Source organism: Meleagris gallopavo, chromosome 2, assembly GCF_000146605.3.
Source record: "Meleagris gallopavo isolate NT-WF06-2002-E0010 breed Aviagen turkey brand Nicholas breeding stock chromosome 2, Turkey_5.1, whole genome shotgun sequence".
Classification (NCBI taxonomy): domain Eukaryota; kingdom Metazoa; phylum Chordata; class Aves; order Galliformes; family Phasianidae; genus Meleagris; species Meleagris gallopavo.
In genome coordinates, this window is record NC_015012.2 from 78,020,651 (window position 1) to 78,035,500 (window position 14,850).

A 14,850-nucleotide genomic window follows, 5' to 3' on the forward strand; every position below is an offset into this window, starting at 1 on the left:
ATATGCTACCATGTAATCCTCTTCTAAAAACACATAGTTACACCAAGGAGAACACTTCAAGTGATTAAAATCATTTTCTTATTACTTGGTGCAATGCTTATTACTGCGAAGTTTTTATGGCACTGCAGTCTTAGCTGCATGAATGGAAACAAGCATACATGTCTTTGTAGTTAGTAAATCTCTGGTCCCACGAAGGCTCTGTATGTCTTTCTTGAATTTTAGTCTTCTATCTCAGGACCCAGCACTGAACTACGTACAGTAATTATTTATTTCCAGCAATTAATATTGAATGAGCAGGACTTGATAGATTTCTAAGTTTCTGTACGAAGAGAAAGGAGCAGCAACAAGATTTTTCTTTAGAAGGAGACAGTAGTAGCGAAACTACCAGTAGGGTATTCCAGGGTAAATTGGACAGTATTCCATCTCATATCTTTTGCATGATATGATTAATCTAATTAAGAAACTTTAGCAGCAAAGAAAAAGAAAAAAACCAGCAACCACGAATCGTCTTTGGTTTATAATAGCAAGGAATTTAATGAGACAGTTATTTGTATGTATCAGCATACACCTTCCTTTCCAATTAGAGCCATAAATTATTTTTCCACAACACTCTTTCAACAGCAGCACCTGTGAGTGCACACTGCCATCTAGGCAGGTTTGTGGGAACAGCACAGTACCTTCGAATACGAACCGTCTTTGCCTGGAAAAAAAGTCTGTTATCAAAAGTGGTGGAAACAGGAACAATTTTTATATGATTAAAAAATGACGCATCACAATTCGCTCAGAATACAAAAAATACTCTTCAAACAGTGTAGTATTCAGCACTGAGAAAATATTTTCTACACGTTTATTGAGAAATACATTGTTTCTGCATTTCCATACATGTAAGTTAATTTTAAACTCTGCAATTAGAAAATGCTTGTAGCGACAAAAAATACAAATACAAGGCATATAGTATTAAGGCTATTAAAGACAGCACATTTTAATTGGCAGTACTGTATCTATTTTATATGTCTTAAAATACAGTAACAGCACATTTTAAAAAGACAATAAAATATCTATTCATTTTCTACAAAGAGAAATTTTAAAATTCATTTTTCTTCATAAAAATGAAACAGTTATCGTCACATGGGACAAAATATGAAATACATAATGCACCCATTGTATTTAAAACAATTAACAAATTCTATGCACAGCATTTACAGAAGACTTACAGGCAGAAGACATTTAGAGAAGACTTGACTGACAATGTAATTTTGATCAGAAATATTAATTAACCGATTACTTTTCAGTTGTGTTATGACAAAATGTCTTCCTCCTCCTTTCCCTCCTGTAAGATAATGTGGGCAACAAACTATGAATGCAGAATCTTAGACAACATGGCAGCAGGACCTGAAGCGTTATAATTAAGCACCTTCCATTGGTAAATATCTTTCGAACCTGGGTCTTTGAATTGAGTTCTACTGGAAAGCAAGCACCAGCTCATCTTAGAAACAACAAAGTAGACAACAAGGATTGCTCCTGAGGTTTGGGGGAGTGTGATGAAAGTTGCCTGGTAGCCCCGTGAAACTGCTTTGAGATGTGGGCACAAGTATAGTAACACTCCTGAGAGTGCTGGTCCAAAAGCCAAGTTTCTCCTGTATTTCAGTGGATCTGCTCCAATCCCCCGGATAATCAGAATGGATGATGGACAGGCAAGGGGAGAGAATATCCATTGATATTCAGAGTGAAGTTACTCTCTTGAGCTTCATCTTTGATGTGTTTCAACCATCATCCTGGGGATTGCCCTGAACAAATACAAAAGATATTCCTCTTTCTCCCCAGAGGAACTCCCTTAATTAGAGAAGAGATGTTATTTGGCTACTGGCAAACTTCTTCCCACCTTCTCACTCCTCTACTCCTTCGCTCCAAAATTAAGAAGCAACATTTTATTATACATAGATTCATTTGCACAGAGAGAATTGACTAGGAACTGCTGAATTCACAGCTTAGATGGTAGAAAAGTGAGAAAAGCTGTTACCAAAGGAATTCACTAACAGGCTGTGAAACTACTGTGCTAGATCTGCTGCCTTTTCAGCAGTCCTGGAATGCAGGACAAGAGAGGACAACTTTCATAGCAAGCATCTTTGTTCTGTCCTTAGCATGTCATACAGAAAAAAAAGGATACTATCAAAAACCTGGCAAACCTCCACTGATCTCAGAAGCTCTCATCCTGGAAGGCTGGAATTCTTTTTGTACTTTGTGACATTCAGTGCTGTTTATATTAGTAGGAGAAAAGCATTCCGGTTTAATTTTATTGTATACTATTTTTGGTAATTCTGCATTTCTATGCCCTCGCCGACAGAAAATGTTACATGCAGTGTCTTCTCTCCCACCACCAGCATGAATCTTGCAGAGTATCAGCACGTTTTTTAAAAAATCCCTCACATGCAAACACATTCCACTTCTAGAAGAAAAATATCAAAGACAGATATTGCACTGGGGTGAACCAATGGAGCTTCTCAACTACAACAATGATGCATCAAAATCTCTCCTCCCTCCTCGAAAAAAAATGGAGTTCTCATTTCCTTTGTAGGAAGGAAAATTGGTATCTAGGACCATTTTACACATGAACTACAGTCAGCTGAAAAACAGCTCACCAAACAGGTTAAAGGGGATCTTAGTCACACCAAAGGAACCAGCTGTCCAAGGTTTATTTTGTTGAAAATACAGTCAAAATTCCAATAGCTTTTTTGGGATTTCCCAAAACAATAACAAAACCAAGAGACCACATCTGTATAATATGTTTTATTGAATAAAATCCTGCTTCTAATATTTACACAATTAATTTTAGAGATGTGACCTTGTGAACCACTGCAATAGGTAACATTCATAAAGCATCTGGAATATCTTTAAATACACCTGACACTACTTATTATAGCAATCACCTGTCCATCACCAATTTCATAATTAATCAGGATTTGAACTTCCTGAATAACAGATAAATACTAAGGATAGTTGAGTTCAGAGAAAACAGTCTGCTATGTGAATTCCAAAATCATTTTCAGTAAGTGCCAACAGTTTTGAAGACTTCTGTATTTTCCTGTTTTTCCTCTCATCTCTGCAGAAGAAGATAACAAAATAAATTATATATCTTAAGGCAGAAAGTAATATCCACAATTTAAACACCTATCATTCTTCATGGTAATCTTCCTTTTTAAATTTATAATGCTCTCTGCAATATATTAAAAAAGTTCTCTATCAGATATACATTTGGATTAAATCCACTTCTAACCATTGGTGAAAAGGAAGATAAAGATAAGTGAATTGAGATGCTTTGCTTCAAGTTGCCTAATTATGCAACGTGATGTTAAACACCATCAGAACATAAAGGTGTCTAAACTCAAACAATGTATTTACTTAATGTTTTAAAATTTTCATTACATTTTTAATGCTGTCCAAGAAGAGAGCAAAAATTAGAAATGCTGTAATTAAGTGCTGATGTCTAGTGAGAAGGCAATAGTAATGCCTGCCATTTATGCAATAAAGTATCTTCCATCCCACTATGGTATGTGAATGTTAAGCAGGGAATCATGTGTTGTTTTTTTGTTAGAGCTCTACTAGATATTCTATTAATCTGTTATTACATTGATGAGAGGTGCTGTAAAAAACTGCAGTCAATACCTTTACTACAGATTACACGGATTCTCAGGAAGGTTTGAATGCAAGATTAAGATACTTAGGTACAATCTAGCAAAAAGCCATGTTAACTTGTAGCACTAGTAGACTTGTGTTATCTTTTATTTGAATTGATGAATAAGACATGATTTACTGGCCATTTCCATGTTGTTGTTTGTTGTTTTTTTTTTGTCATCCAGCATTATTTTGGCATCCAAACATTATCAATCAGTAATGCTGTGATCTATTCAAGCTTCTGGAGGATGTTTATCCTCTGGGTTACAGACATTGTAGTACGAGAGGCAGGCTGCCTAGCCTACAACATTTGGGATTCTGCGTTAAATATGTATATATTGCCCAGTCTCTTCATTTTATTCAACAAATGGGGAGAAGAGTGATAATTTTTCTGTGCCTCAAGTTAATGTTTATGAGGTACTGCCTAATAACACGGGTAATAATAACTATCTGCAGAGATCAGTTACTAAACTATCTACCTCATAGGTCTCCTGCTGTTTCCCAGCACAAGTTAGTGGCTGAGAAAGGACAAGTATTGCTGCCACTTGCAAGCCTCTCCCAGCTGTAACACTGGTTCTGAGCAAAACACATTTGGTGCTGACAACACTTCAAACACACGCTCGAGAAGAAAAACAAATGCAAATCACCTTCCTTCATTCCTAACATCTTTAAACCTTTAAGAACCATGCTTAAACTTTTTAATACAACAAAGCAACAATGAAAAAAGTTCCATAATGAAGTTAACAGTGTGATAACTTGATAATTTTAGAGGCTAAATTTGTAATAGAAATATCATCACCTTACATAAGCACACAAACTCTTAGGCAGGTCATCTGTTAACAGCTATAGAATACATTTAAAAATAAACCAGAACACACAAACATGGTAGATAAAGCTGCAGAGGTAAAAGAAAATCACCTGGCAATTTTCTACAGCTCCCCTTAATATATCTGTGTTCAAGAATGTGTTTTATACAGTTTGTTGTCTGCTTTCCTCTGTTTCTTCTTCTCTTTCTTCTTTTCTTTTTACTTTCCCAAATGAATGGCTGGACACCACTACCCAGGAACCGTACAACCATCTTAATCTCACTGCCTCTTCTCTCTTTATCGTTTTTCCCAGCCACAAAGAGTTGTCTGGAATCTAGATGCCTATCTCAAAGCTATTTGTCTTATACCTAACCTAGCTATAAATTTTAATAACTAAGAAACTGCTGAAAGATACAGATTTTCCTCTTGCCTCTGTCACTGGAAGCTATACAGTATGCATTCTCAAACTTTATCTTTGAGCAAGAAAACAATATGTAATGTCAACCTCAAGATAAGCAACTACGTGCATGTGAGGCACTGTCAACACAAGTTGAATATGTTAAAATCAGATAAAAGGCAAGAATAACTGCTGTGAAAAAGACAGCATATTCTACAAAAGAGTTTACAACATTCTCCTAAGAAATGCTACAGGTTATCAATAATGGGTGATTTTGGAGACAGATTGTATGGGGAACAACATTATTTTTTGAAGATGCTGCCTCAGTGGTAGATTTCCCATTTTGCATACAGAAATTCAATTTTCAGCTACCGTGGGAAACAAAGGTGGTGAAATGCAAAAAGTCATCCTGGAAGAAAGTATGTATGCAAACATTAACATTAAGGTACTGACAACTTTCTCCCCTGGTCCTAAATCTAATTCACAGGTTAACTTTTGAGTAAAACGGACACAAGAGGGCGCTCCTAATATAGGGCCTACCTGAGACCCACGGCCTTTAGCGACAAATTCCTTTACCTATTAGTGGATCTCTTTGTTCTAAAAGAAAACCGGCCAGTTATGGTGTCATCTGCACGTTTTTTTCTTACTGAGATTCAATCTCAAAAGCTATCGATTTACTTAACTAAAGAAAGATCAGAACACAGTGGATGATTAAACTTTGATTATTAAATACCAAGAGTTCTACAGTACGAACACCCAATAATTTCTGAAGTCGTGGTTGGCCAATGCACAGCCAAATCCTGCTTGGTATGGTATTAAAATGAAATCAAAGACAAAGACAATAGAGATGTGATAAAAATAGACTACTTCATAGGGTAGGATGCCTGAAGGCTCTGCAAATAGAAATCTCTCCGCGATCACTTTACATGCAAGTTATACAGAAGAATGGTTGTTTTAGAACAAATATTAAGTATAAGCCTTATAGCCATATTTGGATAGAATTGTAGAACACTACCAATGCTTCCTACACTTTCAGTGCTCTGTGCACACTTGTCATGCAGTGCCTGTATTCAGTGTAAATCAGGATTTACTACTTCACAGGATTACAAGTCCACCCCAAATAATGAAAAATGCAATTTAACAACATGATTTTCCTGTGAAATAATAGTCTTTAAATATAGGTGAAAATATATCTGATCTTACTTGACAAGATACAAGAAATTTAATTTTCTGATTAAGGAAGGCAATTAATTTCAAACACTGACTTCAATGGCGCTACTAAAAAATATTCAGACACTTTTCAGACTAAAGGCCCAAAACCATTACAAGCAATTCCTGTGAAAGAAAAAATAAATGAAGGAGTGTTATTTTATCCTCAAACCTTGCAATCGCCCCGTTAAAACAGTTTACAAGCAAACAACCATTGTAGAACAGTATTTCTCACCTGTGTTACTGCTCAGTAGTTAATCATTTTTCGAAGGGCATCATAGCATTTCCATTTGTCTGGGATATAGAAAGGCTCAAAGATGTGAGGGAAAGGAGTGTCATAGCCACAGACTCTTGAAATAGGAGCCTCTAAATTCAAAAAGCATTCCTCCTATTAACAGGAACAGAATAAATGTTAGTGAGGCCATTATTTGCAGGAGTCTTGCATCACAAATTGAGGTCAAATGAACTTTGCCAGACTGACAGTCCTGGAAACTGAAACCTTCTATTTATATCACAGCATAAGTTGTCCAGACCAGAACATTGCTTCCTTTTGCCCCAAGGTCCATATTAAAATAACAACTTCTATTAATGTTATTTTCATTTGCTACATGTGTGCTGCATTAAGTTGTACTCAGGTTATACATACTACATCTGCTATACATCCAGACAAATGCTGCCAAAAACCAAATATTTTAGGAACAAAATAGTAAGAGTTTCTTTCCTGTACTACTTTTAAACATATAGAAAATCTGTGTAATCTAACAGTGCATATTATTTCTTGGACAACAAACATCACATTTAAATTTCTTTGTACCTTTCTACAATTAAGACTCTGCCTGAGAAATGCTAAGCACTTGTGGAAATTACGAATTTGAACTTGAATGCATTTCCACATCTCCAACCCCATGACCAAAACCCATGTTTTAAACAAATAAACACAACTTTTGTTCTATTCTGAGATCAGATTTGGCAATAACAGAGTTTCTTTACTCAACCAACCAGGGCACAAAATACTGCACCGCGTTAATCTGAAAATAACCCGTGGGAATACATATAAACTTTTACAATATTTAATAACTGAATATATAATAGGGTTTGAATATTGCTAGTCTCAAGTACAAGAGCGAAGGCATAGACCACTGACAACAAGAGAATGTAGTTTGTCACATCAAACTAATGTTGCTGTTAGTTATTATATCATTATCCACCAAACCTTAGCATATCTCTTTGCTTTCCAGAGCACACAAATGAAGAAACTAAAGACATCTCTATTTTCAATGAATGTTGCCTTGCAATTCATGGCGGCCAAACTCTTAACATATTGTGCTTTATATACATCATGATATATGGCAGCATAGAAAGTACTTGTAACACACCACGAATACAACAGTTTTTCTCCAGCTACCATTTCTGTGCATTTGAAGTGGCATATTTCTTTGAAGGAAATAAAACATTCAGGTGGCTGTGAGAATTACAGTTACACTTGTCATATGCTAAGTATCTGGTCACACTAAAAGAAGTCACAACTCTTCAATGCAAGCAAACAAGATGATGTGCTTAATCAGTGGCATTAAACTCTGAAAAATAATAGAGCCAGCAAGTCCTATATGCTAATTCAAAGAATTTATAGTCTTTAGGCAAATTCCTAAACCATCTCCCCTCTTAAGCTTGAAAAACAAGTGACTGGCCCATCAAATAGCCTAACTTAAATTGATTTTCGTTCACAGCTGCTGCTAAAAGCTAGACTGTATGAGAAACAACTGTTCACCTGATCAAGAACAGGATGCTGCAACATCTGCTGCATAGATTTTTGTGCCAGATTTTCTGCACCTGTGCAACCACATTGTAGGGAAATATAACTGAGAATATTAAATATATCTCATCCAGCTTTTTAAGGACAAATTAGAAGACATCTACTGTACAAGCCTAAAAGCACAATTATAGTGTAGTATTTAAAAGACTGATAGAAGAGCACAATTATAAATTTAGTGGATTTACTCCATACCATTTGCACATATAACAGCTAATACTGCTCACAGTGTTCTTGTACCACAGAGGAATGCAAACTGAAAGCCTTCAGTAAATCTCTGCTTATTTAAGAGAGACTACTTCAAAATCTCATGTCATCCAGGGAAAGGAGTTGGGAAAAATCTTAAAAAATTAAATGGTTTTGAAGCAAAATAGGTACGTGTTTTCTGATTCAGTGCTACATGCCTTAAAGTTCAATGTTGAAAATAGCTATGAAAAAATCACACTTGTTTTGTATATATTAGATTCCAAAATTCAAATGAAGCAAAAAATAACTTTCTGTTAAAGAAAAATGCTCAGAAGGAAACATAATGGTTATTAGTGTAATACATCCAGATTGTCTTAATTTTAAAGAGATCAGACAGAAGGAAATCATTGCTCTTCTTCCAGCTCCTGAACTGCAGAAGTAAAATTCTGACCTCAGGTAATTGCCAATTACCTTCATTTCCCTGAATTTCACTCAATGCCTCTGGTAACATACATGGCTATATTCCATAAAGTCTTTTTAGTTAGAAACATTCTTTTCTTTTGACCTTTGATGCTTAACATGAATTTAGGAAGAGTTCAAAACAACTCAGGAGTACAGTTCCAATTTCTGAAATTCAGAACAATCAGTCACAAATGTATCACATGTGACACCGCAGAAGAATCTTGTGCCTTGATTTTTAGAATAAATGCTGAAAACAAGGATTTGCCAGATGTTGCAGGATTCTATTTAAAACGTAGTCTGTCTTACTGGGTACAGACCCACTATTTCCTTAAAGTATCGTATTCTTGCTCATGTGAAAAACCTCACCCAAGTTAATTTTAGCTTCACACTGTTATTCAATAATATCCTGAAGTGTGTGCTTTACTCTCATCAGAGAACCAGGCTCTCAGGTTTGACTTTAGAGTGTTGCTAAATCAGTGCAAAAGCATTGAAAACATGTAGAACTTGGAACAGCGGGTATTTATAGACATATGGAATGGTACAAGAGAGATGAAAAAACAAAAACTCATTTTGGACATTATTGAAAGAAAGCATTACTCATCCTTCTGCATCTTATAGAAAAATGCAGCAATCTGGAACAGTTTAGAGAAAGAACTTTTAGGCGTCTGGCCAGTAAGAAAACACTTTAGAGTTCATTGCTCCAGTTCTTCCTTCTGTAAAAGGGAATCTGCATCATCCTTCACATAAAGCAAACAAACTTCCATATGCAAACACTCCTATAAGTAACAGTAAACGACATTATTCAGTGTGTAACTAAGTAAGACAGATGATTTGGAAATAATACTTATAATTATATATCCTACTTTGGTCTTTTTAGTTCATTTTTCTCTGATCATTGACACTGCTTAGGAAACCTTTTTTATTCTCTGTAGACTATTCCTGAAGCTGAAAAAACTTCTGCTAAAAAATCAGTTATTTCTGCAACATTCTATGTTCCTCTCTCATGCTACTCTTATTTAGCAACACTACGGATACCCAAAAGAGATGGAGAGCTTAAACAATATCACATGACTACAGAGCTGTTATATGACAACAGTGAACTCTTTTTTCACAGAATTTAGATGTTGTGACAAATCAAAAGTCAACTTCAACATGATCGGATGGATTTTCAATATTTCTCTTGGAGTTTAGCTGCTGTGATAGAAAAAAGATAACAAATAAATTTAAGGCCCATTACGTAAGACAAACTGTAGGAAAACTTCACAAAGAACTACCTTTCTGCAGACAATAATTGCAGAATTTACACCCAAGAACTCAGTGACTGCTTGCAAAGGTTTAATCCAGTTGTGAAATTTCTGTCAACTAGAATTCTGAATTTGGCATCATATCTATAGACTGTACTATAAGAAATACACATATGTATAGATGACAAGACGGCAAAATTCAGAATATATACATTCAAAGAATGCTTCAGAGGAAACACTTATTACCTTAGAGATTCACTTTCTTTTCTGTTATTTTTATTTCAGATATGCCATTGCCCTGAACTAAAATGTGGGTTCAAACAGTTAAGAAAACTTATTCTGTATCATGTTGTAAAGGAATGTTACATTTACATTAGCTATTATTTCCCCTTGCAAATTTTCAACTGCATATTACCTACTACTGTAAGAATGAAATGAATCCTATTCCAGATAAATAATAAGCATGGTGAGCTCCTTTTAATATATATTTATATATAACAAAATATAGAGGTTTTCAAAAGAGGTAGTCAATAAAATATCTGTTCCATAAAAGGAGGATTTCTGGATACAAACTCCAAGTACGGATGAAGCCTTTCTTTGGTTTCTGATTCTAAAAATTCCCTAATTTGCACAGTTTACTTTCAAGAAGAGAAACGCCAAGCAGTGCCAGTTGTTATATGTCTCCATTGTAGCACCAGTGATCGACAGCTGCAAGCACTGCATGCTGCAAATTTTAAACAGAATTTGCTTTGACAAAATATATGTTACATCCTTTTGAACAGTCACTTCCACGAGCTGCGTAAGTGCGATACATCCAAGGGATATTTTGAAGTTATGTTTTTGTTTCAATTTTTAGAGGAAGCTTTTTTTTTTTCCTACTAGTTTAGCCTGACTCGACTTAAAATAACGCTATAGAACTCTTCCTGATAGCTTTAATAGTGATAGTTTTTTCCTCAAAGAGCACTGAGGTTATACTTTTTATATTTAATTCCACCACAGAGCTTTCTGCTTTTTACGAGAACACGTTGCAATAATTCTTTTATAACACAGTACAGCTTGCAATGTTTGTTTTTATTTGTTACCAGCTCTTTGAATTTACATAATTAATATATTGAAAAATACAGATAAACAGTTCACTGCTAAAATTATTTATTTTTGGATTTCCAAATAGAAAACATCTTAATTGGAAAACAGATTGGCAATTAGAAATAAATAAGTCCTCGAGGGAGGGGGATTTGTTTTGTATAATTTATTGGCCTGTTACCATAAAAAAGCAATAAAGCAATTAATGGCAAATATTGTCTTTAGAGGACTGAATCACATAAAACAATATTTATAGATGAAGCCCAATGTTACTTCACAAAAGACAAAGCATTATAATATGAAATGCACAAGCTTAATTCCACTTAATTCTCATCCCTTACAGCCATCATCATCATACTAACATAAGAATTTACTCCAGCTATTTTCAATGAGAGTGGATCTATTTACAGTGAATATTTACTGATTTCAGAACGTTTAGAATCCAGACATGTACACCATAATGAAGCATTGTAACAATCTTGCTTAATCCAGTCTGTTTTAAATCACCTAAGAGATACAGAATTATCATATTTATCTCAAACTTGGAAAAAAAGAAAATAAAAAAATAGAAAAGAAGTTTTGTAAAAGACTTATTTATATTCAGAACTCTACCAGAAAAGAAAGGGACAGAGCATGTCCATTTTAAATATTGTCTCCATCAAATTATATGTGTGCAATACATACAGTCCAAAGCAGGAGAAGGGAATGGGACACAAGAGACAGGGAAGTGGTTACTAGTAACATATATTTCTTTTATATACATAACACACAAACATTAAGAAAAGGTATCACTTCCCAATAAATGCTGAAGGAATTTGAACAAAAAGTAAAATGAGGTTAATACGTGTGGAGGTAACCCTGACATATTAAATGTGAGAATAAAAACATATGCATGTAGTAAATAAAGTATTTGCAGAACTGCTCCACTCCAGCAGGATGCAAACTGCTGGTGCTACAGACATAACTGCAATCCGATAAAATGATATTAGGTCTCTTATAGCAAATATTGGGTGACTACATGTCAACAGCTATCTTGCAAGTCAATGCTAAGTTCTATAAGTTAAAAAAAAGAGATTGAAATATTAAACGAATATTTTCTGGAAAGCCACTGTCTAGAGATTCCAATACATTAATTTTCTGTTATCCTTGATACACTGCAGATACATGTTTCCATGCTTTGTTTCTGGCACATTATTAGCTGATGAAACTAATGACATTGAAAAGATGTTTTTTTTTTTCTTTATGTCCCTGAAAAATGTTTCTGTTGCATATTTTTCCAGACCATTTGCAATTTCTTTATATTAAAAAATAACCAATTTACTCTGCTAAGCTCATTACTTCCATTTCACAGAAAAGAATGTGCATAATTAGCCAAGTAAAACAAATGATGTACAATGTTGTATTCATTGTCACTTGTACATTTGGGAGCTGTAAATATCCAGGAACAGGAATTGATCAGAAATTCAGGACATACTCCTTATTATGGGCTGAATTTCAACTTTAGAAATCCATATGCATTATTTTTGTAGAGTCACGCCTTTTGTAGCTCATGTACTGAAATCACAGAATCCTTCCAGTAAGAAAACAATGCTGCTCATGAAATATTAACTGTGAGTTTTTCAAGTTCTGCAATTTCATCGAGAAAATGTAAACTAATTTCTCTAGCTTCAATAGTTTATGGATGACAGGAGTCACCAGTGACACATTTCTTTACCTTTATTTATTTCCATCACATAGCCCTGTTACATATGGAGGACTTTCACATGGACTCAAGAATATTTTATTTCTTGTTTATCATATCACTTTTTTGACCTTCATTAGCTGCAACATCAGTTATGGAAGAAACATCTGATGCAGGTAGGTTCTCTTGCACACACAATGGTTTGAAGACTGCCTTCAAGCTGAATTTCAGCTGGCTTCACAAATGCACAGCAATAATCCTAACAAACTATACCAGTCTTGCGTTGGGTTGTTAAAGTTCTATTGGTCAAATTTAAAACACACTCCAGGAAATGTTCATGACAACAGCAGTAACTGGAAGCTGTTCCAACCAGAGACTCAGTCAGTGACTTAGTGGTCCTCATAGTACAAAACAAAAATCAGCATCACAACTCTAAGGCATTTAAAAACAAAACAAGAACAAATCTGCTTGTATCAATTTATCCTTCCCATAAGTGGAGACAAGAACTGAAAAGTAATTTTAACTCCTCTCCATCCTATCATGCTTTATCCAAAAAGATTTTCCATTAAAATTTTACACAATTTATATCGACTGTGATAGACTCCAAGATCAGAATTTAAATACATTCAACTCAGAATGACAAATTGACAGAATTGAAGTTTTTCATTGAAAATTCATAGCTTTATTGCTAAGCAATTTTATTTTAATTTTATTTATGAGATGCAGCAACAGACATGACTCTACAAAATACACAGCACACAACAGAAAAGCTCAGGAGGATGTAACAGGACTTGAAGATTGCTAGAATATGCTCTTGTCTCAAATGAACCCTACTAATGCCTTTTGGCAAGTAAGGGTGTCTATATTTAACTGTAATCCACCAAATGATCACTTCCTGCCTTTTCTCTACAAGCTCTAGAAATACAGTTTTTTCCTTTCTATATTGTTTTACCCTATCTGAAACAATCTACAGTCTTTCCTACAAATTACACATGCTACTTATTCTATAGAGTAACAAACAACCTTATAGCATGGTTACCACAAATTGTATTTTCTATAATAAATTTCAAGTTTACTATTCAGATTCTTAAAACTAGTAGTAAATGTGAACATTTTGCAGTGGGGCCGAATACTTTCTAAGCTTGTCCTTAGACCCACAGTTATAATGGTTTTCTAGGCTCAAGGGTATCAGAAGATAATGGCTTTATTTAACTAGTTGACATTACTAACTCATCTGTTCAGTCAATGATCCTGCAAACTGTCATACGTGTTAATACTGGAGAAAAATCCAAGTGAAATCAATGGAGCTAAAGTATCTACATTAAATTATTTGAACATAAAAATGTTTACAGATCACAAGTTGTTTCTCTTCATCAACAAGCAACTCAGTTAATATTTAATATTTTTAAGTAAGGATCATCTGACTTCTAATTATAACAAACACCTTTTAATCATAAAGCTTGTAATACTCTATCAATATAATCCCATTTTGTACTTCTGAATCACCATCTATCACCTACCATTGTAATCACTTATTTAAATATTTTGAAAAATCATCTCTTAGCTAAGCTCAATGTGACAGAAGTGACTGAAAGGATTTACTTCTTAGAGTTTTAACAACTAGTGAGTGGTATTTCTGTTTTTACAGCTGTTTAGACAGCTCAGACATTCTTGCAAAAAACAGCCTTGTCAATCTACACATTCAGCCCAGTAAAACAGTAAAACAGAAGTACTTCACTCAACGCACTAATTAAATTCTAAGGAAATGTAATTTCATCTGTTTGTATTAAATAATTTAAGACATTCTATATCAAAGCATTTTCATTTTTGTGACAGCATAATTTAAGCATTGCTGTCATTCTGATTACCCATCATTGTACACTTCTGTATTGCAAACCAGTGAGCCACGGAGAGGCAAGTAAAGGAAATGATCTCTTCCATCCATGAAGAAGTGGGTTCTAGTGTTTTCCTACAGCATTTTCTAACATACCATCTCTGTAAAACGAACTTGGAGCAGGGGGGGAGTATTAGATTACTCAAAACAGCTGTATAAGGAATTTTATAGCATATTTCTTAAAACAAACTGTCATTTTACTGGTGTATTTAATTTAATTTATAGGAACCTGCTTGACGACTCAAACCCACAGACAGAAGTATTCTTGAGCAAAGTTTAAACTCATATATTAAATATCCTCTCATATAATGGCTCTAACTGACTAGTACATATAGAGAGAGAAACCTCTCAATAGTGAGGTGATTTTTACTTTATATACATATATTTTATTCTTTATAGAGAAAAA

The 14,850-nt window shown here is 34.5% G+C and overlaps 1 protein-coding gene across 1 annotated transcript in view; it reads right to left on the reverse strand.

The window, feature by feature from the left end:
- Positions 1 to 2,772: 2,772 nt before the first annotated feature.
- BCKDHB (branched chain keto acid dehydrogenase E1 subunit beta) overlaps positions 2,773 to 14,850 on the reverse strand; it is a 106,711-nt gene continuing 94,633 nt past the window's right edge. The window contains exons 10-11 of the mRNA XM_010707698.1: positions 6,320 to 6,472; positions 2,773 to 3,100 (exon numbers count right to left, since the gene is read on the reverse strand). Coding sequence (XP_010706000.1) covers positions 6,332 to 6,472 — 141 coding nt within the window. The 3' untranslated portion in view covers positions 2,773 to 3,100; positions 6,320 to 6,331. The remainder of the gene's footprint in view (positions 3,101 to 6,319; positions 6,473 to 14,850) is intronic.